The sequence below is a fragment of the Saccopteryx bilineata genome, chromosome 2, assembly GCF_036850765.1.
Source record: "Saccopteryx bilineata isolate mSacBil1 chromosome 2, mSacBil1_pri_phased_curated, whole genome shotgun sequence".
In the NCBI taxonomy this organism is placed as follows: Eukaryota; Metazoa; Chordata; class Mammalia; order Chiroptera; family Emballonuridae; genus Saccopteryx; species Saccopteryx bilineata.
Genome location: NC_089491.1, coordinates 184,136,568 through 184,160,399, shown reverse-complemented (window position 1 = coordinate 184,160,399; position 23,832 = coordinate 184,136,568). Strand labels below are relative to the sequence as shown.

The window sequence follows — 23,832 nt, the reverse complement described above, 5'->3', positions numbered from 1 at the left end:
TCTATTAAATGGAAATGGCCCAATACTTTATAGCTTCACAGTTTCTTTGCTGTCTGCCCAAACCCAATGTGGACTTGCCTGGGCTCACCCACTGGCATTACAGAAGAAAAGAATATATTCTCTATTGAAGTTTGTTACTGAATTATCCAAAAAACATAGTTAAAAGGTAGTTATTCTACAACAAAAATTTAAGAAAGGGATTGTAAGTTTATCTGAGCATGTGGTTGGTTGAATGGATGTCCACTATATAGTGATTCCCACTGGAATCACTGGTCAGGGCACACAGTAGAAGTACGCTTCTGCTTCTCCACCCTTCCCCTCCTCCTCTCACTTCTCGCTCTCTCTTCATCTCCTTCAGCCATGATTTGATTGGAACTAGTTGGCCCAGGATGTTGAGGATGACTCTATTGTCTCCACCTCAGGCACTAAAAAGACCTCAGTTGCTAAGCAACAGAGCTACACCCCAGATGAGCAGAGTATCACCATTTTTGCTCAGTTAGATCTGCATCACTTAGAATCCTGCCCCCAAATTTAAAATTAGAGAAAAGGGACCGAGATAAAATTACATTTCTGTTCTGTGAAAAATAAAAAAAGACTTATTAACAAGAATGTTATTTCACTAAAGGTTGAATTTTTTTTTTTGTAGTTTTCTGAAGTGAGAAGCAGGGAGGCAGAGCGACAGACTCCCGCATGCGCCTGAGAGGGATCCACCCGGCATGCCCACAAGGGGGAGATGCTCTGCCCACCTGGGGCATTGCTCTGTTGCAATTGGAGCCATCCTCAGTGCCCTGGCCAACTTTGCTCCAATGGAGCCTTGGCTGTGGGAGGGGAAGAGAGAGAGAGAGAGAAAGGAGAAAGGGAATGGTGGAGAAACAGATAGGTGCTTCTCCTGTGTGCCCTGGCTGGGAATCCAACCCAGGACTTCCACACGCAGGGCTGATGCTCTATCAATGAGCCAACCAGCCAGCGCCTTGAATTTTTTTTTTTTTTTACAATTCTTTTTTTTTTTTAATTTTTATTTATTTTTTTAATTTTTATTTTATTTATTCATTTTAGAGAGGAGAGAGAGAGGGAGAGAGAGACAGAGAGAGAGAGAGATAGGGGGGAGGAGCTGGAAGCATCATCTCCCATATGTGCCTTGACCAGGCAAGCCCAGGGTTTCGAACTGGCGACCTCAGCATTTCCAGGTCGACGCTTTATCCACTGCGCCACCACAGATCAGGCCTGAATTTTTTTTTTTTTAATATAATTATTTGGTATATAGTAAACTAGAGTACTAAGTCATGAAAAAGCCAAAGGGTGACCCAGCAATTCCACTTCTGGGTATACAGCCAAAGAAACCTAAAACACTAATTAAAAAGAATATGTATCTTACCTCTATGTTCATTGCCATGTTATTTATAAGAGTCAAGATATGGGAACAACCCAAGTGCCCATCAATAGATGAGTGGATAAAAAGGCAGTGGTACATTTATATAATGGAAAATTAATCATAAGAAGAATGAAATCTTACCATTTGCAGCAGCATGGATGGACCTAGAGAGTATTAAACTAACTGAAATAAGTCAGTCAGAAGTAGACAAGTACCATATCATTTCACTTACATGTGGAATCTACAGAACAAAATAAATGAACAAACAATTGAAACAGACTCATAGATACAGAGAACAGATTAATGGTTGCCGGTGGTGGGGGGGAGGTTGGAGGAATGGCTGAAAAGGTGAAGGGATTAAGAAGTTCAAATTTGTAGTTACAAAATAGTCATGGCACCCTGGCCAGATAGCTCAGTTGGTTAGAGCATCGTCCCAAAGCATAAAAGTTGCTGGTTTGATCCCCAGTCAGGGCATATATAGGAACAGCTTAATTTACCTTTCTCTGTCTCTCTCTACCCCCTTTCCTCTCTTGCTGAAATCAATAATAATAATAAAAATAGTTATGTGGATGTAAAATACAACATAGGGAATATAGTCAATACATTGTAATAAATATTAAATGTGTTGTAATGCTGGTGGCAGAGGCCAGGCAGGTTCACATTGGATTCGGGCAGATGGTAGAGGAACTGCGGAGCCAGAAAGCTATGAGCCATTACCATTTAATAAAGTCTCACAATGGCAGACAAGCACACAGGCAGGGGAAACTGCCTCTCAGGTAAACAAACAGCAAAATGGCCCCTCACAGGCCCTGGCTGGTTGGCTCAGTGGTAGAGCGTCGGCCTGGCATGCAGGAGTCCCAGGTTCGATTACCAACCAGGGCACACAGACGCGCCCATCTGCTTCTCCACCCCTCCCCCTCTCCTTCCTCTCTGTCTCTCTCTTTCCCTCCCACAGCCAAGGCTCCATTGGAGCAAAGTTGGCCCGGGCACTGAGGATGGCTCTGTGGTCTCTGCCTCAGGCTCTAGAATGGCCCTGGTTGCAACAGAGCAACACCCCAGAGGGGCAGAGCATCGCCCCCTGGTGGGCATGCCAGGTGGATCCTGGTTGGGCACATGCGGGAGTCTGTCTGACTCCCCGTTTCCAACTTCAGAAAAAAAAATGGCCCCTTACAGTGGTGGGCGGGCAATTTGCACATCCACAGTCCCCCTGAGCGCAAGCCCCGTAGCCTTATACAGGCCATACCACATGGTGCTGCCACTCACTCACGCACCAATCAGGCAGAGTGCTTTCAGCTGGTAACTCCGTGAGCAAGCTTAACACAGCTGCCGCACATTCTACCCCTTTAGAGTTACTTATCTCACAATAGGTACATTATATACATTCCAAAAATGACAATTACAAAGGTACCCTTCACAATGTCTTCCTGAGCACTCTGCCCAAGGAGTTAACTGGAGGCCCACCTCCAACTCCCCACCCCATGGTGCCAACAAGGCCACCCATTATAGGTGGGGGGCCTATACAGTCCAGGGCCATGTCCATTGAAACAAAAAATGCCCTTGGTGCATCTCTACAACAGGGTGAGAGCAGCTTCCCAGAGCAGGATGGTGTCCCCCAGAGCTGCCTCACCCTCCATCAGGGTCTCTCATACTGTTCAAAGGTGGCATGTCCATCCAACAAGGGAGCCAGTGCTCCTCTCTGGTTGCAGTCCAAGTGTCAGTCCACAATATACAGCCCAGCTGTCTGTGCAAATCACCAAGGTAAAGGTCCATTACAAGCAACTAGGTTCACATAGGGCCTCAGACCTCCCCCCTCATCCCTGCCATCAGGGCAGCTCTGAAGATGCTGCCCCAAGGAGGAGTGCATGGCAACGGTGTCTAATTTCTCCACCTCTGCTCCAGAGAGCATGATGCTATCTACCCCCTATGTCCCACAACCTCAGTAACCAGGCTGCCAGTGGCTCCATGGTTTTCTGCCTGAATTGTGCACCCAACTCCATCAGCTCTGCCTGGGTGTAGGGCCAGACTGCAGAGTGCTCCACTGTCTGTGGAGGAGGCTGTGGCTGCCCCTGAGGGACTCTTTGCTGCTAGGTTTTTACCTTCTGGACAACCTCTGGCCAAGCTCTGAGTGTGCGGACGGCAGCTTCAGCCTGAGCCTCCTCATCCTCAGAAGAGGAGCTGGAAACGCCTGCTCCTGCAGACTCAGCCACTCCGCCAGCACAGCTTCATCTGCTCCTGCGGCTGCTGGTTCTTGGCCTGAAGCTGAACTCGCAGTTGTTCCTCCAACAACTGCCACTGCCAATGTTCAACTTCCAAGGCAAACTGCAACTCATGAACCTGTAGATGGCTCCAGTTCCAGGTGCTGTTAGTGCTCTGCAGCTCTCGAACCTGGTGGGCCTCCTTCTCCAGCTTTTGCTCCAGTTCACACAGTTGCTGCTCAGTATGCAGCTCATCCTGGAGCTTTCGACCTCACTCAGCTTCTCGCACAAAGCTCTTAGTTTCTTCTTTTAAGATAGTAAAAAATCACCCAGCCCACGGTCCCCAAGAGGAGAGCCACTGGGAACACCACTCCTCTATTCTAGCCCTCAAGGGTGTCGGCAGCGCCATACCAATCTGCTCCAAGCCTACCCACTACTCCAGATGTAATGCCAGTGGCCAAAGCCTGACAGGTTCACGTTGGATTCAGGCAGACAGTAGAGAAACTGCAGAGCTAGAAGGTGTTGGGCCATTACCATTTAATAAAGTCTCACAATGCAGACAAGCATACAGGGAAGGAAAACTGCCTGACAGGCAAACAAACAGTAAAATAGCCCCTCACAGTGGCAGGCAGATAACCCACCCATCCACAATCCCCCTGAGCGCAAGCACCCATAGCCTTATATAGGCCATACCACATGGCGCTGCCACATGCTCATGCACCAATCAGGCAGAGTGCTTGCAGCTGGTAACCCTTAGAGCAAACCTAACACAGCTGCCCCACGTGTGGTGCCACATGCCATATGGGTACTGGAATTATGGGGGTAGGGCATTTTGTAAAGTACAGTGTGTTCGTAAAGTTGTGGTGCACTTTTGACCAGTCACAGGAAAGCAACAAAAGACGATAGAAATGTGAAATCTGCACCAAATAAAAGGAAAACTCTCCCAGTTTCATACCTATTCAGTGCAGTTTGATGTGGGGTCATGCACAGATTTTTTAGGACTCCTTAGGTAGCTATCCCGTATAGCCTCTACAGACTCGTCACTGACTGATGGCCTGCCAGAACGGAGTTTCTCCAACTGCTTATCCCACAGAGTAATGTTATTCCTATGTAGTGGCGCTTTGTTATAAACACACCAATATTCACGTTGCATTTTGGTCACGGATTCGAATTTAGTGAGCCACAGAACACACTGAACTTTCCTCTGTACCGTCCACATTTCGACTGGCATGGCCGTGGGCTGCTCCGCTGTATACACGGTGTTACGTCATCATCTGCGCATGCGCACATGCTGCCACATCATTCTACAGAAACTGGGAGGGTTTTCCTTTTATTTGGTGCAGATTTCACATTTCTATCGTCTTTTGTTGCTTTCCTGTGACCGGTCAAAAGTGCACCATGACTTTACGGACACACTGTATAGATCTCCTAAACACTATGCTGTATACCTGAAACTAATACAAACAATACTGAACGTAAACTGTAATGGGGGGGGGGGGGGGAGGGAATGCCTTAAAAATATTATAAAAGGAATCAACGAGGTTTACCCAGGCTTCCCAGAAGAGCAAGGATTCCAATTCCTCTTCAGAGAATTAGCTCCTCCTCCAACACCTGGGCTGCTCTTCCTTCTCCTATTTTGTAAGAACCAGAGCCTGTATTTACTCCTGAACTCCAAGTGTGTGGTGTCAGTGCATAACTCCTCAAGTAACACAGAATCCTGGCAAATTAAATGGTAGGTAAACATAGGAGCAGGATACAGAATAAGTAAACATGAACAGGATACAGTCTCTTGCAAAGAAAAAAAAAGCCAATATTTAACAAATGCCATGCCTAAAGAAGCACATTTTCCACATTTTGTTTTAATGTAAGACCAACATTTTTTTTATTGTTGCAAACATTTATTCATTTTTACTTTAGTATTTCATTGAGTTGCTCTGTTCCTTTAGTTTTAAAAGCTCTTAATTTTGTAACGTTTGAAAGTAAGGAAAAAAAGAGGCTGCATTAATTTTCTCAATAGTAAACAAGATCAGCTTTGAAAATATACTTCTGTTGCTATGTTGGAAGAAAACACTTGTATAAATTTATTGAGCCTTTAAGTACCAGGTAAAATAAAGCTTGTTTCAAATTTCTTAGAGCTCTGTTTTCTTTGCCATTAAGCTTATTCTGGGTTTCAAAAAGGTTTTGCTCCGCAGATAATGACGCGTTTGCTAATAATGAACAAACGAAATAATTCTAGAAAGCCTAGGGGAAAACTTGAATAATGCCTGTGCAACTGTTGTAGGTTGGTTTTAAAGCTCTGCAAGTCTGTTGCACCAGGTGTTCCTCATTTCCACTTCAGGACGTGACCTCCCTCCAGGATTCCACCTGTCTTCTCTTTCCCCGCCTGCTCGCGTTTCCTTTCCCAAAGGTGTAGTAGGCGGTATTCCTCCGAGAGCGGATTTCTCAACTGGCTTTTCCAGGCTGCCTGGCCCCACGTGACTTCCCCTAACACCTGTACCGCCTCGAGCTTACAGCTCCCCTCTCCCCTCCGTCAGGTACAGACCCTTCCTGCCCCCCTTCTTCCCCCACCAAGAGGTCGTGATCTTAGTGCGAGCCTCGCCAGGGCGTCAGGGGAGGGGCTGTGCTTCGGCCAAAGCAGTGGCTAGAGCCCTTGCAGCCTGATTATCACATGACTTGACAGCGGTAGCCGTGGCAGCAGCCTCGCTGGCTCCGCGGGATCATCTCGTGGGCTCAGTTCCGCTCACGCAGGAGTCGAGCGCAGCGGGCGAGGACGGGCCCTGCTGCGGTTGCAACCGCCCAACCGCTGGGGCGCGCGGCCTCTCTCCAGGCCCACCCGCTCCATGCCTCGCCGTTGCGGAAGTATAACGAGGGGAGGCGGCGGAGGCACGGGGCGCGGGAAGCCTGGGCTCGGCACCCTGCCGCACTAGGCTCCCGGAGCCGCGCGGCGCCCACCAGCGACCCCACTGCTCGACCGCTCGGCGGCCGCACCAGCCTGCATGCTCCGCGCTGCGCCTCGCCGGGCCCCAGCCTCCGCCTCCTGCTCGCACCGCTGCTGCCGGGCGCCGGAGTAATATGCTCACTCGCGTGAAATCTGCCGTGGCCAATTTCATGGGCGGCATCATGGCTGGCAGCTCAGGCTCCGAGCACAGCGGCGGCGGCTGCGGAGGCTCGGACCTGCCCCTGCGCTTCCCTTACGGGCGGCCGGAGTTCCTGGGGCTGTCTCAGGACGAGGTGGAGTGCAGTGCCGACCACATTGCCCGCCCCATCCTCATCCTCAAGGAGACCCAGCGGCTTCCCTGGGCTACTGGCTACGCAGAGTGAGTGCAGCGACGCCGGCGGCTCTCCCGCTTTCCTCCCAGTCCTTCCCCTCACGGTTCCAAACCCCCTCTCTAGTTCCTTGGCCACAGGGTTCTCTGGCTGCCAGCTTCCTGGCCTCGGCGGGTACCTCTTAATTTACACTGGCCATTTCTGTCTTCTCCACGTCCCCTTCCCCCATCTCGCATCCCCAAGGACGCGGTGTCTCCAGCCCGGGAATGGGTGGAAGATGGGTGGGTGAAGCGCTGCACCGTGGGAAAGCTAAGGTTGGACAGATCTGTGATTCCAGGGGGCTCGGACACTTGGGAGTGCGTAGAACAGTTCTGCTGAAGTTTGAAACAGAGCAGGGAAATCTGGTATTTTCGCCCTCCTCGTCCCAAATCTTTGTGCCTCCATATGAAGAGTGTAGGGTAGAGCCTGGAGGAGCGGTCCAGGCGGGGGTGGGGTGGGGTGGGGTGGGGTGGCGGAGGGCGGTGTCCGAGTCCGGGAGGCGGCTGCGTTCGCTTGCGTGGTTGCTTGTTTCAGGTCTTCGTTTCTTCGACTTAAGTCTAATAGCGCATTTGCTTCCTTTTTTAGCAGGTAATAAAACATTTCGCGTTCATTAAATGGCAACACAATTTCCCCCAGCCATTCGGGAAGGGAAAACTTACTCCACTGTTTAATGATAGCATTTTGGTAATCAGCTTTGGCGATTAGGCGAGCGTTTTTGAGTAATTTATTATTTCAAGAACCAATTGAGTTTTGTTGACGACCTGGAGTGGAACTGGGAAAGGAGGGAGGATTTTAAGGGCCTCTGCCCCACTCTAGGGCTACTCCTCCATTGACCATTAATGACCATTTTATGAATGGTTGGCTAAGTAATGTTTCTCTGTTTGCATTATGAAACTGGGAAACTCCAAAGGTGGAATTTAAGGAGACCGGCATTCCAGGGTTAATAGTGACCTGGAAAATGCAAAAATGCACGTGAAACCTTGCGACCTGGCTCACCTGCCCCTTTAAGCTTTAACTCAGTCCGCTCAGTAATCTGGGCCCTCCCTTGCTCTTGCACAGCCTTGCACGCTGATTGGTTTATCGGGAACCAATCAGCTCTTCAGACGCCAGAGCGCTTTGATGCTGACCCTATTCTGGTGGCTCGCACCCCCCCCACCCCCCACCCCCGGCAGACTTGGTTCCAGACACTTAAGGTTCCGGTGTGAGAGTTGGTCTGGAAGATTCCCTGCTTGGAGCCTGGAATTCTTTTTTCCTTCCCCGTTCAACATGTAACAGTTTCTATGTGGACTGAAATAGAAAATGTGTATACATGGGGCTAAGAGGGCTGGAGTGTGAGAGAGTGAGGAAGCAGAAGTGAAAGTGCTGGGTGCTAAAACAATAAAAATGAACACGATAAAGGGTAAGCGTGGTAGAGAATTTTGGGTTGGGGGGTTACAAAATAGCTTTGTAACTTATAGGAGAAAGCCAAAGGAAAAATAAAACACCTGTGTAAGAAAAGACCTAAAGGAGGAAAAACTGCCTGCCGAAACATACCAAGCACTGTTTCTTGACTGGAATAAGAAAACATGTTTAAAAGTCAATTTAGACCTTTTGCTAGACAAAAGGCAGCTTGGAGACATAATCCGCCCTGCAATTTAGTGTCCCTTGTGCCTGCCTGAAACCTGAATGTGTAGGGCGGGGTTGTCACTCCAGTGGGTTTTCCTGGGCGAGGGCACCTGTCTGAAGGGTGGAAAGACAAGCAGGCAAATGGTGAGAAAGATATGAAAGGCAGGAAGGAAGCTGTTAAGACATGAAATGTGGGAGCTACTTGGACACAATAAAAGGAGTACCTCAGATAATCAGGACAGAAAGGGAAAGGAGGAAATCCAGCAGTTTGTGTTGGGGCCCAATGGCAGGCACATGACATGCCAAGGACTGTAAAGACTATAAAGGATCTGAAACAAGACATGTAGGAGAGATTGTACTTACAGGGTGTGACCTTTTCCTAGTTGGATTTTAGTTTCCTCATCTTTAAGAAGCTTACCTTTTCTTAAACCAGGATGAGAGATACTCAACTGGAAGGTTAAAAAAATCCCACTGTAGAATGTCTAATTTAAAAAATTATAAAAATAGTATACACTTGTTAATTCAAGCAAATATCAGTATACAAATGTAAACCCTTTCTCAGCCTCCCTGAGGTAATGACAAATTCAATGCTTGGTGCTTCTGCGCCTTTCTAGGCTTGTCTGGATGCACCTATAAATATGTATCATGCATTTCTTCTTTCTTTGCTAAACAGACCCATTACTAAGTGAGTTATTCAGTTGCATTTCCATAAAACACTATGTTGCAGACTTTATTCCAAATCAATACATACAGAATTTCCTCATTCATTTAAAACATGTACATGGTACTAGTAACAGCTAACAGTGCTTGCTATTTAGTGCTTGTATCTTCCATGTTTGTATATCATTTGATTTTTCACAACAACTCTCTAAGGTAGTGATTTTCAACCTTTTTCATTTCATGGCACACAGTAAGTGACTACTATAATTCTCCGGCGCACCAAAAGATAGACTTTTTGCTAATCTGACAAAAAAAAATAGGTATAATTTTGATTCATTCATAGTGGTTGGTTACTGCTGTGTTGGCTGTTGTCATTTTTTTTTTTAATTTGACAATCTAAGGGAAAAGAGGTCAGTTCCCTGTTTTAAAAATTCTTGTGATACACCAGTTGAAAAATCACTGTTCTAAGATAGGCACTAACATTTCCATCTTATAGATTAGGATACAGATCATGGAATGGTTAAGCAACTTTCCCCAGAGTCATACCACCTTAGCAGAACCTGTGTTTGGACCCAAGCAGTCTGACTGTAGCCCAGACAACAAACTACCTCCTCACAATGTATGAAATTATGGTACATGCATTGGTACCTACAATTAACCACTAATGTCATTTTGCTGTCTCCCTCTGTCAGATGTTGTACTGTTAGAGATGGAATTAAGCAAGGCTTGTGGAGACAAAATACCTCGACAAGGCAATTTTAATAACGTTCGCAGAAGAGTGTGCTACCACTAGTGAAAGCTAGCCAGCCAACGCACAAGCAGAGGGCAAATTCTGTTTTTATCCCTAACACTGGCCCTAGGCTACTGGGTCTTGCTCCATTGGCTGGAATGTTGACTGTACAATCTTATTCTTTCTCGATTGACTAGTTCAAATGGCTGCACAAAATGGGAAGGGAGAGATAAGGGTATCATTGACTAGATAAGGGGGTTTGGATGGTTGGAAAAAAACGGATGACCGGATGAAGGAGACTGGGGGAATGGTAAACAAGTTAGTTGTTTCTTCTTCCACTCCCTGGTCTGAGGAATCCAGATGCAGGGGGTTGAGAATTGGTTGAAGAAAAGAACATGAGATAAACATTTCCTTCAGTACTGAACCACTTCCTCAAACTTGAAATTGTAGTGTATCTTCCTGCAAAAATGTAACTTAAATAACCAAAAGTGGCTGAAATAGGAAAGGGGAGAGAAAGGCAAGTACGGATTGGGGCTATGATTAAAGGCTGCTACTAGCAATAGTCCCTGTTGCAATAGGATGTACTGGGAGGAGGAATTATCTTCTCTTTGTTCTAGGAGATACTGGAGAAGGGATAGTATTGGTAGGAAGAATGCTGAAAGTGGGAATAAGATGCTAATGAGTCAAGGCCAGAGTCAGAAGTGGTTTGCTTATCTCTCTAGAAAGTGAGCTACTTTCTAAGCTTTCCTGGGGAGAAAGAATTGGTATCACTTAGTGAGTGAAGAATTAGTTGAGCTCTAGTGTTGATGACCTTTGGACGATAGAAAAATTGAGAAATGGTTTATTTATCGCCATTTACTATTAATCCTTTTCAGGAAGAGATACTCTCTATAAATTATAGAATTAGAGAATTAGTTTAAGCAATCCATGTGAGACTTGGGATCCAGAAACTGAAGACCATCATTTATTAATTCAGTATTTATTGGCATTGGGCAGGGTGGAATTTCCTGTTTCTTCTAAAAGCTTCCTATTGCTGCTGAAAAGTTTAGCTGTTTGATTAAGGACTGCATGCTAGGTTTACAAGCACTGCAGGTACAGATAACCTCTAGAGCAGGTGTCCCCAAACTATGGCCCACCGGCCGCATGCGACCCCCTGAGGCCATTTATCCAGCACCCCACCTCACTTCTGGAAGGGACACCTCTTTCATTGGTGGTCAGTGAGAGGAGCACTGTATGTGGCAGCCCTCCAACGGTATGAGGGACAATGAACTGGCCCCCTGTGTAAAAAGTTTGGGGACCCTTGCAGAGAGCTAAAATCTTTCCCAAAACTTGCACTTTGACTGAAATAATTTTAGATCTGCACAGAACAAGCCCATGGGAAGCAACAGTCTGACCCAGAGACCCTACTTGGCAACTATGTACTTCCTTTCTCTGCAGGTGCTCTCTGTGCTTCAGGGACTTGGAAGTCAGTTCAATTTTTAATGGGTTAGGAGCCCATTTTTTTAATTCACTTTTTTTTGGGGGGGGAGAGAAAAGGAGAAGTGGGGAGGAGCAGGAAGCATCAACTCCCACATATGCCTTGACCAGGCAAGCCCAGGGTTTCGAACTGGCAACCTCAGTGTTTCAGGTCGTTGGTTTTCCACTGTACCACCACAGGTCAGGCTAGGAGCTCAATTGACTTGTTTTTCTTCTTGACTTGTCTCCTATTGATGGTCACTTGGACTTAGAGTTACAAATGGATACGGATTTTGTGCTTGAAACAAACTCAGTAGAGAATGCCAGAGAATGTCCAATATTCTCTATATGAAAGCATCATATTCAGGTTTTTTATGTGATAAATTTCTTTGCTTGTTCAGAAAAAAAATAATTATAGCATAATTTTACTTAGGTGATAGCGGTAACTATGCAATTTTTTTAGTACCTTTTTCATAAAAGTGCCCTGAACCTGGGTACAAAAAAAAAAAAAATTGCTAACTTAAGAGTTTCTGTTAAATGTACATTACATAAGTTCTTTGAGTCTCATAAAGTTCAAAATTATGAAATTTTGGATGAAATAACTTTATTTAAATTCTGCACGCAACTCAAAAATTTATGGGACACAGCAAAAGCAGTCCTGAGAGTTCATAGCATTACAGGCATACCTTCAGAAGCTAGAAAAATCTCAAATAAATAACTTGACCCTGCATCTAAAAGAACTAGAAAAAGAACAGCAAGTAAAGCACAGAGGTAGTAGAAGGAAGGAAAGATCAGAGCAGAAATAAATGATATAGAGGCTAAAGAAACAATACAGAGGATCAATGAAATTAGGAGCTGGTTCTTTGAAAAGGTAAACAAGATCGATGAACCTTTAATCAGACTCACGAAGAAAAAAAGAGAGAGAACTCAAATAAATAAAAGTAGAAACAAGAGTGGAGAAATAACTGACACAACAGAAATACAAAATATTGTAAGAAAATACTATGAAGAACGGTATGCCAAAAAACTAGACAACCTAGATGAAATGGACAAATTCCTTGAAACATATAATCTTCCAAAAATTAATCTGGAAGAATCAGAAAACCTAAACAGACCAATTACAACAAATGAGATTGAAACAGCTATCAAAAAACTTCCAAAAAAGAAAAGTCCTGGGCCTGATGGCTTCACAAGTGAATTCTACCAAATATTCAAAGAAGAACTAACTCCTGTCCTTCTCAAACTATTTCAAAAAATTCAAGAGGAAAGAAGACTTCCAAGCTCGTTTTATGAGGTGAGTATAATTCTGATTCCAAAACCAGACAAAGACAACACAAAAAAAAGAAAATTATAGGCCAATTTCCCTGATGAATTTAGATGCTAAAATCCTCAACAAAATATTAGCAAATCAGATCCAACAATATATAAAAAAATCACAACACCATGATCAAGTGGGATTTATTCTTGGGAAGCAAGGCTGGTACAATATTTGCAAAAAAATCAATGTGATTCATCACATAAACAAAAGGAAGGAGAAAAACCACATAATTTTAATAGATGCAGAAAAAGCATTTGATAAAGTCCAGCACCCATTCATGATCAAAACTCTCAGCAATGTGGGGATACAGGGAACATACCTCAACATGACAAAGGCCATCTATGAGAAACCCACAGCCAACATCATACTCAATGGGAAAAAATTAAAAGCAATCCCCTTAAGATCAGGAACAAGGCAGGGGTACCCCCTTTCACCACTCTTATTCAACAAAGTTCTGGAAGTCCTGGCCACAGCAATCAGACAAGAAAAAGAAAAGGCATCCAAATTGGAAAAGAAGTAAAACTATCATTATTTGCAGATGATATGATATTGTATATAGAAAACCCTAAAGTCTCAGTCAAAATACTACTGGACCTGATAAATGATTTCAGTAAGGTGGCAGGATATAAAATTAATACTCAGAAATCAGAGGCATTTTTATACACTAACAAATGTCAGAAAGAGAAATTAAGGAAGCAATCCCCTTCACCATTGCAACGAAAAAATGAAGTACCTAGGAATAAATTTAACCAGGGAGATGAAAGACTTGTATTCAGAAGATTATAAAATATTGATAAAAGAAATCAGGAAAGATACAAACAAGTGGAAGCATATACTGTGCACATGGTTAGGAAGAATAAAACATCATTAAAATGTCTATATTACCCAAAGCAATTTATAAATTCAATACAATACCGATTGAAATACCAATGACCTACTTCAAAGATATAGAACACATATTCCAAAAATTTATATGGAACGAAAAGAGAACACAAATAGCCTCAACAATCTTGAAAAGGCAAAATGAAGTCAGAGGTATCACACTTCCGGATATCAAGTTATACTACAAGGCCATTGTACTCAAAACAGCCTGGTACTGGCATAAGAACAGGCATATAAGATCAATGGAATAGAACTGAGAACCCAGAAATAAACCTATACTTTTATGGACAACTGATATTTGACAAAGGAGGTAAGTGCATACATTGGAGTAAAGACAGACCTCTTCAACAAATGGTGTTGGGAAAATTGGACAGCTACCTGCAAAAAAATGAAACTAGACCACCAATTTACACCATTCACAAACTAAACTCAAAATGAATAAAAGACTTAAATGTAAGCCGTAAAACCATAAGCATCTTAGAAGAAAACATAGGCAGTAAGCTCTCTGACATCTCTCGCAGCAATATATTTGCCGATTTGTCTCTACAGGCAAGTGAAATGAAATACAGGATAAACAAATGGGATTATATCAAACTAAAAAGCTTTTGCACAACTAAAGACAACAAGAACAGAATAAAAAGACAAACTACACAATGGGAGAACATATTTGACAATACGTCTGATAAGGGGTTAATAACCAAAATTTATAAAGAACTTGAAAAATTCAATACCAGGAAGATAAACAGTCCAATCCAAAAATGGGCAAAAGAAATGAAGAGATACTTCTGCAAAGAGGACAAACAGATGGCCAATAGGCATATGAAAAAATGCTCAACATCACTAATCATTAGAGAAATGCAAATTAAAACCACAATGAGATATCACCTCACACCAGTCAGAATGGTACTCATCAACAAAACAACACAGAATAAGTGCTGGCTAGGATGTGGAGAAAAGGGAACCCTTCTGCTCTGCTTGTGGGAATGCAGACTGGTTCAGCCATTGTGGAAAACAGTATGGAGATTCCTCAAGAAATTGAATATCGAACTGCCTTTTGACCCAGCTATACCACTTTTAGGAATATACCCCAAGAACACCATAGCACTGTTTGAAAAGAAGAAATGCACCCCCATGTTTTTGGCAGGATTGTTCACAATAGCGAAGATCTGGAAACAGCCCAAGTGTCCGTCAGTGGATGAGTGGATTAAAAAGCTTTGGTACATATATAACTATGGAATACTACTCAGCCATAAGAAATGATGACATCGGATCATTTACAACAACATGGATGGACCTTGATAACATTATACGGAGTGAAATAAGTAAATCAGAAAAAACTAAGAACTATATGATTCCATACATAGGTGGGACATAAAGATGAGACTCAGAGACATGGACAAGAGTGCTGTGGTTATGGGGTGGGGGGAAGGAGCAGGAGGGTGTTGGGGGAGGGGAGGTAGGAGGGTGTTGGGGGAGGGGAGGGACACAAAGAAAATAAGTTAGAAGGTGATGGAAGACAATCGGACTTTGGGTGGTGGGAATGCAGCATAATGAAATGTCAAAATAACCTAGAGATGTTTTCTCTGAACATATGTACCCTGATTTATCAATGTCACCCCATTAAAATTAATTTTAAAAAAGATAAATAAATTGTGCATGCAGCCCATAAGTATTTGGGTTTATTTTGGAATCCATAGGCTGTTCAGTCTGCCTGTCTTTGGCACTAATTAACAGTTACCAGTAAACTGCATGACTTGCCTGTCAGTAGTGAAAACAGAGAAGCCACTGTTTCCCTCTTGCTCCAAAGCTCAGAAATCCCCAGGCCTTTCTTTTTCCCTTGTAACCACCTCTGGCACACCACACTTCTCACACCCCTTAGCACAGCTCCTGCCCAAGAACTTCCTGTTTGACTTTTGCAACTGAAAAACCTCCAGGTTCTTCACTTCTTGTTGTACAAGGATAGAAAATGAAATGGAGGTGTCTCATTTAACAGAGCTCTCCGCAGCACTTAAGTCCAGTTGTCTTAACATACTTCTCTAACCTTTCTGGTAACCTGCAGAAATGGTAGATTTTCCTATTTTAAAGTAGATGACGAGGCTCTCCTCAATTTTTTAAATTTAACAGTACTACAGTGTGTCCGTAAAGTCATGGTGCACTTTTGACTGGTCACAGGAAAGCAACAAAAGATGACAGAAATGTGAAATCTGCACCAAATAAAAGGAAAACCCTCCCAGTTTCTGTAGGATGATGTGGCAGCATGTCTTTACAGACACACTGTATATAGTGAGGTCATCCCCTCTAGGGTGGAACTCCTGGGCATGCGTTTTTCATAGGAAAATGCATCAGCTTCCTTCAAAGTCTAGCTTCAGGCAGGGGGTTTAACTAGTCTGAGCGGTCGTGTTTATTCTGTTTCATCCCCAGTTAGGTAGACATCATCTCTGATACTGCTCTACCACAAAGTGCTTCCTCATTATCATTGAAACAATACTAATTAATAATTTAAAACTGATACTAGAATTGTTTTCTAAAAATATTCTTGAAGATAATTTTTATTGGGATATTGTGACACATAACATTAGTTTCCTATGTACCATGTAATATGTATATAATGTAAAATAATCACCACAGTAAATCTAGTTAACACTCAACATCCATAACATACATAGTTGCAAAATATTCTTTCTTGTGATGAGAACTTTTAAGATTTACTCTTAGCAACTTTCAAATATGCAGCACAGGATTATCATTATAGTCACCTTGCTGTATGTTATGTCCCCAGACTTAGTGATCTTGTAACTGTAAGTTTAAACCTTTGACCATCTTCTCCCATTACCCCCACCCCTGGACTCCCTCCCCTGGGCCTTCTTCCTTTCCCCACAACCCCCAGTCTGTTCTCCGTATGAGTTCGGGTTTTTTTCTTTTAGATTCCACAAAAAAGTGAGATGTTATGGTATTTGTCATTCTCTGTCTGACTGACTTCCCTTAGCACCGTGGCTTCAAGGCCCATCCATGTTGTTGCAAGTGACAGGATTTCATTATATTTTTATGGTTAAAAAAAATTACATTTTATATATGTACCCTGATTTATTGATGTCACCCCATTAAAATAAAAATTTATTTATAAAAAAATATTATATTTTACCATATTTTCCCATGTATAAGACATTTCCATGTATAAGACGCACCTTAATTTTGGGGCATGAAATTTGGATAAAAAATGTATTACGTAAAGTTATTGAACTCAAGTTGTTTTTTTTTGTTTTTTGTTGTTTTTTTTTCTGAAGCTGGAAACGGGGAGAGACAGTCAGACAGACTCCCGCATGCGCCCGACCAGGATCCACCCGGCACGCCCACCAGGGGTGATGCTCTGCCCACCAGGGGGCGATGCTCTGCCCCTCTGGGGCATTGCTCTGCCGTGACCAGAGCCACTCTAGCGCCTGGGGCAGAGGCCAAGGAGCCATCCCTAGCGCCCGGGGCCATCTTTGCTCCAATGGAGCCTTGGCTGCGGGAGGGGAAGAGAGAGACAGAGAGGAAGGGGGTAGTGGAGAAGCAAATGGGCACCTCTCCTATGTGCCCTGGCTGGGAATCGAACCCAGGTCCCCCGCACACCAGGCCGACACTCTACCGCTGAGCCAACCGGCCAGGAAGTTTTATTCATCATGAAATTGATACAAATCCTCATCACTGTCAAAACTCCCGTTCATTAGCTTGTCCTCATCCGTGTCTGATGACAAATCACTGTCTTCAACAATGAATGCAAAAACAAGCACGAAAAAGCGGGGAAATGCAAGTAAAAAAAGCTACAACCACTGTATAAGACGCATCCAGTTTTTGGTCCCCAAATTTTGAAAAAGTGTGCATCTTATACATTGGGAAATGTGGTATATATATAAATATATATCTACGTATGTGTGTATATGTAGATCTTTATCCATTCATCCGTTGGTGATTTAGCTATTGTAAATAATGCTGCAGTGAATATAGGGGTGCACATATCTTTTTGTATTTTTCTGAAGTGAGAAATAGGGAGGCAGAGAGACAGACTCCCACATGTGCCCAACCAGGATCCACCCAGCATGCCCACCAGGGGGCGATGTTCTGCCCATCTGGGGTGTTGCTCTGTTGCAACTTGAGCCATTCTAGCACCTGAGGTGATGGCCATGGAGCCATCCTCAGCGCCTTGGCCAACTTTGCTCCAACAGAGCCTTGGCTGTGGGAGGGGAAGAGAGAGACAGAGAGGAAGGAGAGGACGAAGGGTGGAGAAGCAGATGGGCGCTTCTCCTGTGTGCCCTGGCTGGGAATTGAACCCAGGACTTCCACACGCCAGACTGACGCTCTACCACTGAGCCAACTGTGGCCAGGGCCCTAGGAGTGCACATATCTTTTTGAGTTAGGTTTTCATTTTCTTTGGCTAAATACTTAGAAGTGGATTTGCTGGATCATATGGTAGTTGTGTTTTTATTTTTTGAGGAATCTCAAAAATAATCTTAAAAATCTGTTTTTAAAGTGAGCTTGCACCAGTTTATATCCCTACTAACAATTCAGAAGAATTCCCTTTTTCCACATCCTTATCCATACTTGTTATTTCTTTTTCTTTTTTAAAATAGCTGTTCTAATGGGTGTGAGGTGATACCTCACTATGGTATTGATGTGTCTTTTCCTGATGATTAGTGACATTGAGCACCTTCCCATGTACCTGTTGGCTATAAATTTGTGCAAAAGTGTCTATTTAAATCCTCTGCTGATTTAAAAAAATCAGACCATTTGTCTTTTTTACTATTGAATTGTATGAGTTCTTTTATATTTTGGATATTAACCCCTTATCAAATATATGATTTGCAAATATTTTCTTCCATTTGGTAGGTTACATGTTCATTTTTTGATGGTTTCCTTTGCTGTGCAGAAGGTCCTGAGTTTGCTGTAATCCTACTTGTTTATTTTTGCTTTTGTTGTCTTTGCTTTTGTGTCAGATCCAAAAAAATCATCTCCAAGACTGATGTCAAGGAGTTTACTGCCTATGTTTTCTTTTAGGAGTTTTATGATTTCAGGTATTTTTTTAATGATATTTTATAAATTACTTCCTTTTTTAAGATTTTTTAAAAAATTTATTCATTTTTAGAGAAAGAAGAGAAAGAGAACAGGGTGGGGGGAACAGGAAACATCAACTCCCATATGTGCCTTGACGAGGCAAGCCCAGGGTTTTGAATTGGTGACACTTTATCCACTGTGCCACCACAGATCAGGCTATGGTTTCAGGTCCTATGGTAAAATCTTTTATCTATTTTGAGTTACTTTTTGTATATGGTGTTAAGATAGTGATCCAATTTCATTTTTTTCATGTAGGTCTTCAGTTTTCTCAATACCACTTATTGAAGAGACTGACCTTTCCCAATTGTATATTCTTGGCTTCTTTGTTGTAAATTAACCACATATGTGTGGGTTTATTTCTGAGCTGTCAATTCTGTTCCATTAATCTATGTGTCTGTTTTTCTGCCAATACCATACTGTTTTGATTTCTATAGTTTTGTAATATTATATAATGGGAAATCAGGAAACATGATGCCTCTAGCTATTCTCTTCTTCCTTAAGATTGCTTTTGCTATTAGGTTTGTGTGTGTGGTTCTATACAAGTTTTAGGATTGTTCATTTTATTTCTGAGAAAAATGCTATTGGAATTTTGATAGAGATTGCATTGAATCTGTACAGGATGGGGCAAAAGTAGGTTTGTAATTGTTCATATGGAAAATAATACAACAATTAATAAATAACAATACAAGAATTAAACTCTGTTTCATGTACTCACAACTGTAAACCTACTTTTGTCCCTTTCTATATCATTTTGAATTGTATGGACATTTTAAAATAATTTCAGTCCATGAGCATGGAATATCTTTCCATTTTTCTGTGTTATCTTCAGTTTCTTTCATCAATGCTTACAGTTTTCATGTACAAGTCTTTTCCCTCCTACATTAAATTTATTGCTAGGTATTTTATTTTTTTATATGCAGTTATAAATGGGATTTTCTTAATTTATCTTTCTGGTAGTCATAATTAGTGTATAGAAAAACAATTGGTTTTTGTATATTGATTTTGTATCCTGCAACTTGACTGAAGCTATTATTCGCAAAAGTTTTTTGGTAGCGTCTTTAGGGTTTATAATACATAATATCATTTCATCTGCAAATAGTAAACAGTTTTTACATCTTCATATCTGTGGGATGCTTTCTGTTTTTCTTGCTTGATTGCTCTGGCTGTGACTTCCAGATATGCTGAATAAAAGTGGGAAGAGTTGGCCATCCTTGTCTTATTCCTGATCAGAAGAAAAGGGTTTATCTTTTCACTCTTGAGTAGGATGTTAGTTGTGGGCTTGTCATATATGCCCTTTATTATGTTGAGGTACATTTCCTCTATGCTCACTTTATTGAGAATGTTTATCATTAATGGATATTGAATTTTTTCAAATGCTTTTTCTGTATTTATTGAGATGTTTATATGATTTTTATTCTTCATTAATGTGGTCTGTCACATTGATTGATTTATGTATGTTGAACCATCCTTTCATCCTTGGAATAAATAACACTTAATAATGGTGTGTGATACTTTCTAATGTATTGTTAAATTTGGTTAGCTAATATTTTGTTAAGTAGTTTTCCATCTATATTAATCAGGATGTTGGCCTATAATTTTCTTGTGCTGTCCTTGTGTGGTTTTCATATCGGGGTAATGCTGGCTCCTTAAAATGAATTTGGAAGTATTCCCTCCTCTATTCTGGGAACACTTTGAGAAGATAGGACAAATTATTTTAAAGAAATATATCTTTAATTTCTGGTGTTTGGTAGAAATTAAAAAATCAAGTAACTTTGTAGTTTTCTCTGATTTGTTTAATTTGAACAGAGGATTGATATTTTTCCCCACTGAATTTATGCTGTTTTCTTTCAGGTAATAAACATCATCTGCTTTTGTTCTGTCAACCAGTGAAATCATTGAATTCCTACTATGTGTCAGGCACTGGACCCAGGCTGACTCCATAATATGACATAGTCCTCATCCTCAAGAAAAGCTTATGGCATAGTCTTTCTATCGTTGATTTCATTTTTGAAATGAAATTGAAATGAAATCAGGGACCATTGAGGTTAAAAGAGACCAGCACTGAGTGGTGGGGGGTTGTTTTGTTTCCAATGTCTTAATGCTTCTGAGCAATTAGAAATCTGAGTATTTGGAGCCTCCTCTAATCCACACTAGGGAAACAAGCTGTTGTTTTTTTTTCCAGCAAGCATTATGATTAGCTGCCAAGTTCTCTGTACTTGCATAAAGGTATGAATTTAAAAAAAAACATTATTCTGACACTTGTTAAAATAGTAAGAAAGACTTATCTGACCAGGCTGTGGTACAGTGGATAGAGCGTTGGCCTGAGACACTGAGGACCCAGGTTTGAAACCCTGTGGTTGCTGGCTTCAGTTCCGGGTGCCTGGCATGAGCGCTGAGGTTGCTGGCTTGAGCGTGGTATCGTAGACATGACCCCATGGTTACTGGCTTGAAGCCCAAGGTCGCTGGCCTGAGCAAGGGATCACTGGCTTGGTTGGAGAAAGCAATCAGTGAACAACTAAGGTGCTGCAGCTATGAGTTGATGCTTCTCATCTCTCCCTTCTGTCTTTCTCTCTCTCTCTCTAAAAAAAAAAAAAGGTAAGGAAGACTTTATTGATTGAATACTATTGCAATGGGGACATTGTAATAGGAGGAGATATCAGGCTTAACTCCAAATCCAGCAAGGCTGATGGGAATTTATCACTAATGAGTTGAGAAGGTCAGTGGATGGAAAATTACCAAGAGGAGACATCAAAGTTAGGGGAATTCTTATTGAAGGTAAGTTAAGGATTTATACATCAAAGGTAGAAAATGAGACAGTTGATTAAATAGCAAGGCTGATCAGGTTTGACGGCTAAGTTCCTGACATAAAAAAGAAAACAAATCTGTTATCTACCATCATCAACATTAAAACCAGAAGTATAGAAGCAAAAAGTTTTTAGTTTTTTGAAAAAGTTGTGATATTGCTCCTATTTTTCTAATTTTCCACAAAGTTAGGAAACTGAATTTATCTGCTCTAGAGGATTTGCAAGGCCCTTTTCAGTTTTAAACTCTGTGAGTTTCTGGAGTTAGGCTAAGAACTAGTTTACCTCCAAGTTAAGTTTTTTTCCCCAGTAGGGCCTCCTGTCACTTTTATTGTGATTACAATTTTGAACTCTTTTCCCCCAACACTGTACTATGAATATTTTCAAACTGCAGAAAAGTTGAAACCCTTATATACTCAGTACCCATATGCCCAGCGTTTAGATTGTGCAGTGCACTTTTTGCTATACTTGCTTAATCATTTGCCTATATCAGTAAAATCTTGTTCTTTTTAAGTATATGTTTCTTTTAGTCTAGTGGCTATGATTTATCCTATTAGTTTATTTTACACAGTAGATTAGAAATCAGGCTTGTTTAGCTTTGATATTTTCAGTTGAGAAAACCTCCAAACAATTGAGTCCTCACCCCAGATTTAACTTTTACAACATTGATACCCTGCAGATGCTCACTCTGAACACTGTTCATAACATTCACATAACGGAGAGCTTTATGTGGGGTCAAATTGGCAAGTAGAAATGGATGACACATCTCTGCTATGCTCCTGCTTAGTTAAATCAGTAACTAAATTAAAACTTGAGTCACTCCTTTTTTCAGCTGGTACACAGTCAAATATATATACTATGGATTTGAGGAGTACAGTACGTGGTTTGCTATAGACTTCAGAACGTGTTGCCTGGAAAGTAGTTGTGATGAATGAAGGCACCATTGTATTATGTTTTCCTTAATTCGAGGTAGATATAGTCCCCTGGGTGCTGTAGGGAAATAGAAATTCCTGCTTAATTGCTCTTTTTCTGGTGTGGTCAGATCAGTTGGCTCTTCTAAAATGTGGATCCTAGTGTTTTCTGTTACACTGTTTCTGCCATTGTTCTCTAAATGTAACATTTAAGTGCTTACCTGTATTTTCTTGCAGTGTGGGAACTTTATGCTTCCTTATTTAGGAGAGGATAATGATAACCACCAATTTACATCTGCGCAGCTCTGGATGAGTATGAAGACCCTGCCATGTACACTTAAATATAAGGATCTTTTAACCTAATATTTGGTTTAAGAGGAAAATAAGGCCCAGAGAGAACCTAAGACTCTCTTGCAGTCCCATGATCCTGGTGACCATCACAGATTCATTGAATCTGGCCATTCATTATGTGAATTTGTTCATTAATAAAAACATATCCTATCCCTGTAAACAAAATGTTACCAAAGAAAGTGTAATGTATAATATTAGTTAAAGGAAACTAATAATGCCTCTTCTCCAGGTGGCTTTAAATTGATAAGGGTATATTATTAGCACATCAAGTTTTATAAAGATTTTTGTCAAAGCTTTTAAAAAGAAAATTAACCCTTGAACAATTCTGGTTTAAACTACACAGGTCATGTGTTTGTAGATTTGTTCCCCCCCCCAATAAATGCCTAGACTGTTTTCGACCCATGATTAGGAGTCTGTGAATGCTATGGGCTGACTGTATGCATTGATCTTTACCTTTTTATATAAAGGACTTCAGCATCCATGAATTTTAATATTGCTGAAGAGGATGCGACCCTGGAACCAAACCCTTGAGGATACTAAGGGACATCTAATATAGTTGAATTTGGGGATAGTAAAATATTATATGTGGGCTCTGGCTGGGTAGCTCAGTTGGTTAGAGCATCATCCTCAAATGCCAAAGTTGCAGGTTCGATCCCCTGTCAGGGCACATACAAAAGTCAGCCAGTGAATGCATAAATAAATAAGTGGAACAACAGATCGATGTTTCTCTCTCTCTCTCTTGCTCACTCTAAACCCCCCCCCAAAAAAAATCCCCCAAAACAACAAAAAATAAATAAAAATTAAAAATTATATGTGGATTTTCAGCTGTACTAGGGTCCGTGCCCCTAACCCCAGCATTGTTCAAGAGTTAATTGTAGTTCTATTGAGTATAATAGACTTTGTTAATTATACTTAATATTCTTAATATGTGTACTTCCTAAACTTAACAGTACAGGTCTTGTCAAAATTTCCATCTTAAGAGTGTTTTTTTCATATTTTAATGGTTATGGAACACTTTAAGTCTTAATACCAATCTTTGTAGTGGTGTTTTTCTAAAGTTAATAAACAGATCATGTGTTATACTATAAATAGCTACTTAAAGTGAGGAAATATACTTAGGTATTCCAAATGATGCCACTTAAATTATGAGTCAGGCTT

General features: G+C 41.7%; 1 protein-coding gene across 3 annotated transcripts in view; it reads left to right on the top strand.

Moving 5' to 3' along the window:
- The first annotated feature begins 6,148 nt into the window (after positions 1-6,148).
- The window catches only part of PPM1H (protein phosphatase, Mg2+/Mn2+ dependent 1H), a 372,339-nt gene continuing 354,655 nt past the window's right edge, over positions 6,149-23,832 (top strand). For all 3 annotated transcript variants that reach the window (XM_066258890.1, XM_066258891.1, XM_066258889.1), the window contains exon 1: positions 6,149-6,884. In XM_066258890.1, the coding sequence (XP_066114987.1) occupies positions 6,640-6,884 (245 nt within the window). In that variant the 5' untranslated portion in view covers positions 6,149-6,639. The remainder of the gene's footprint in view (positions 6,885-23,832) is intronic.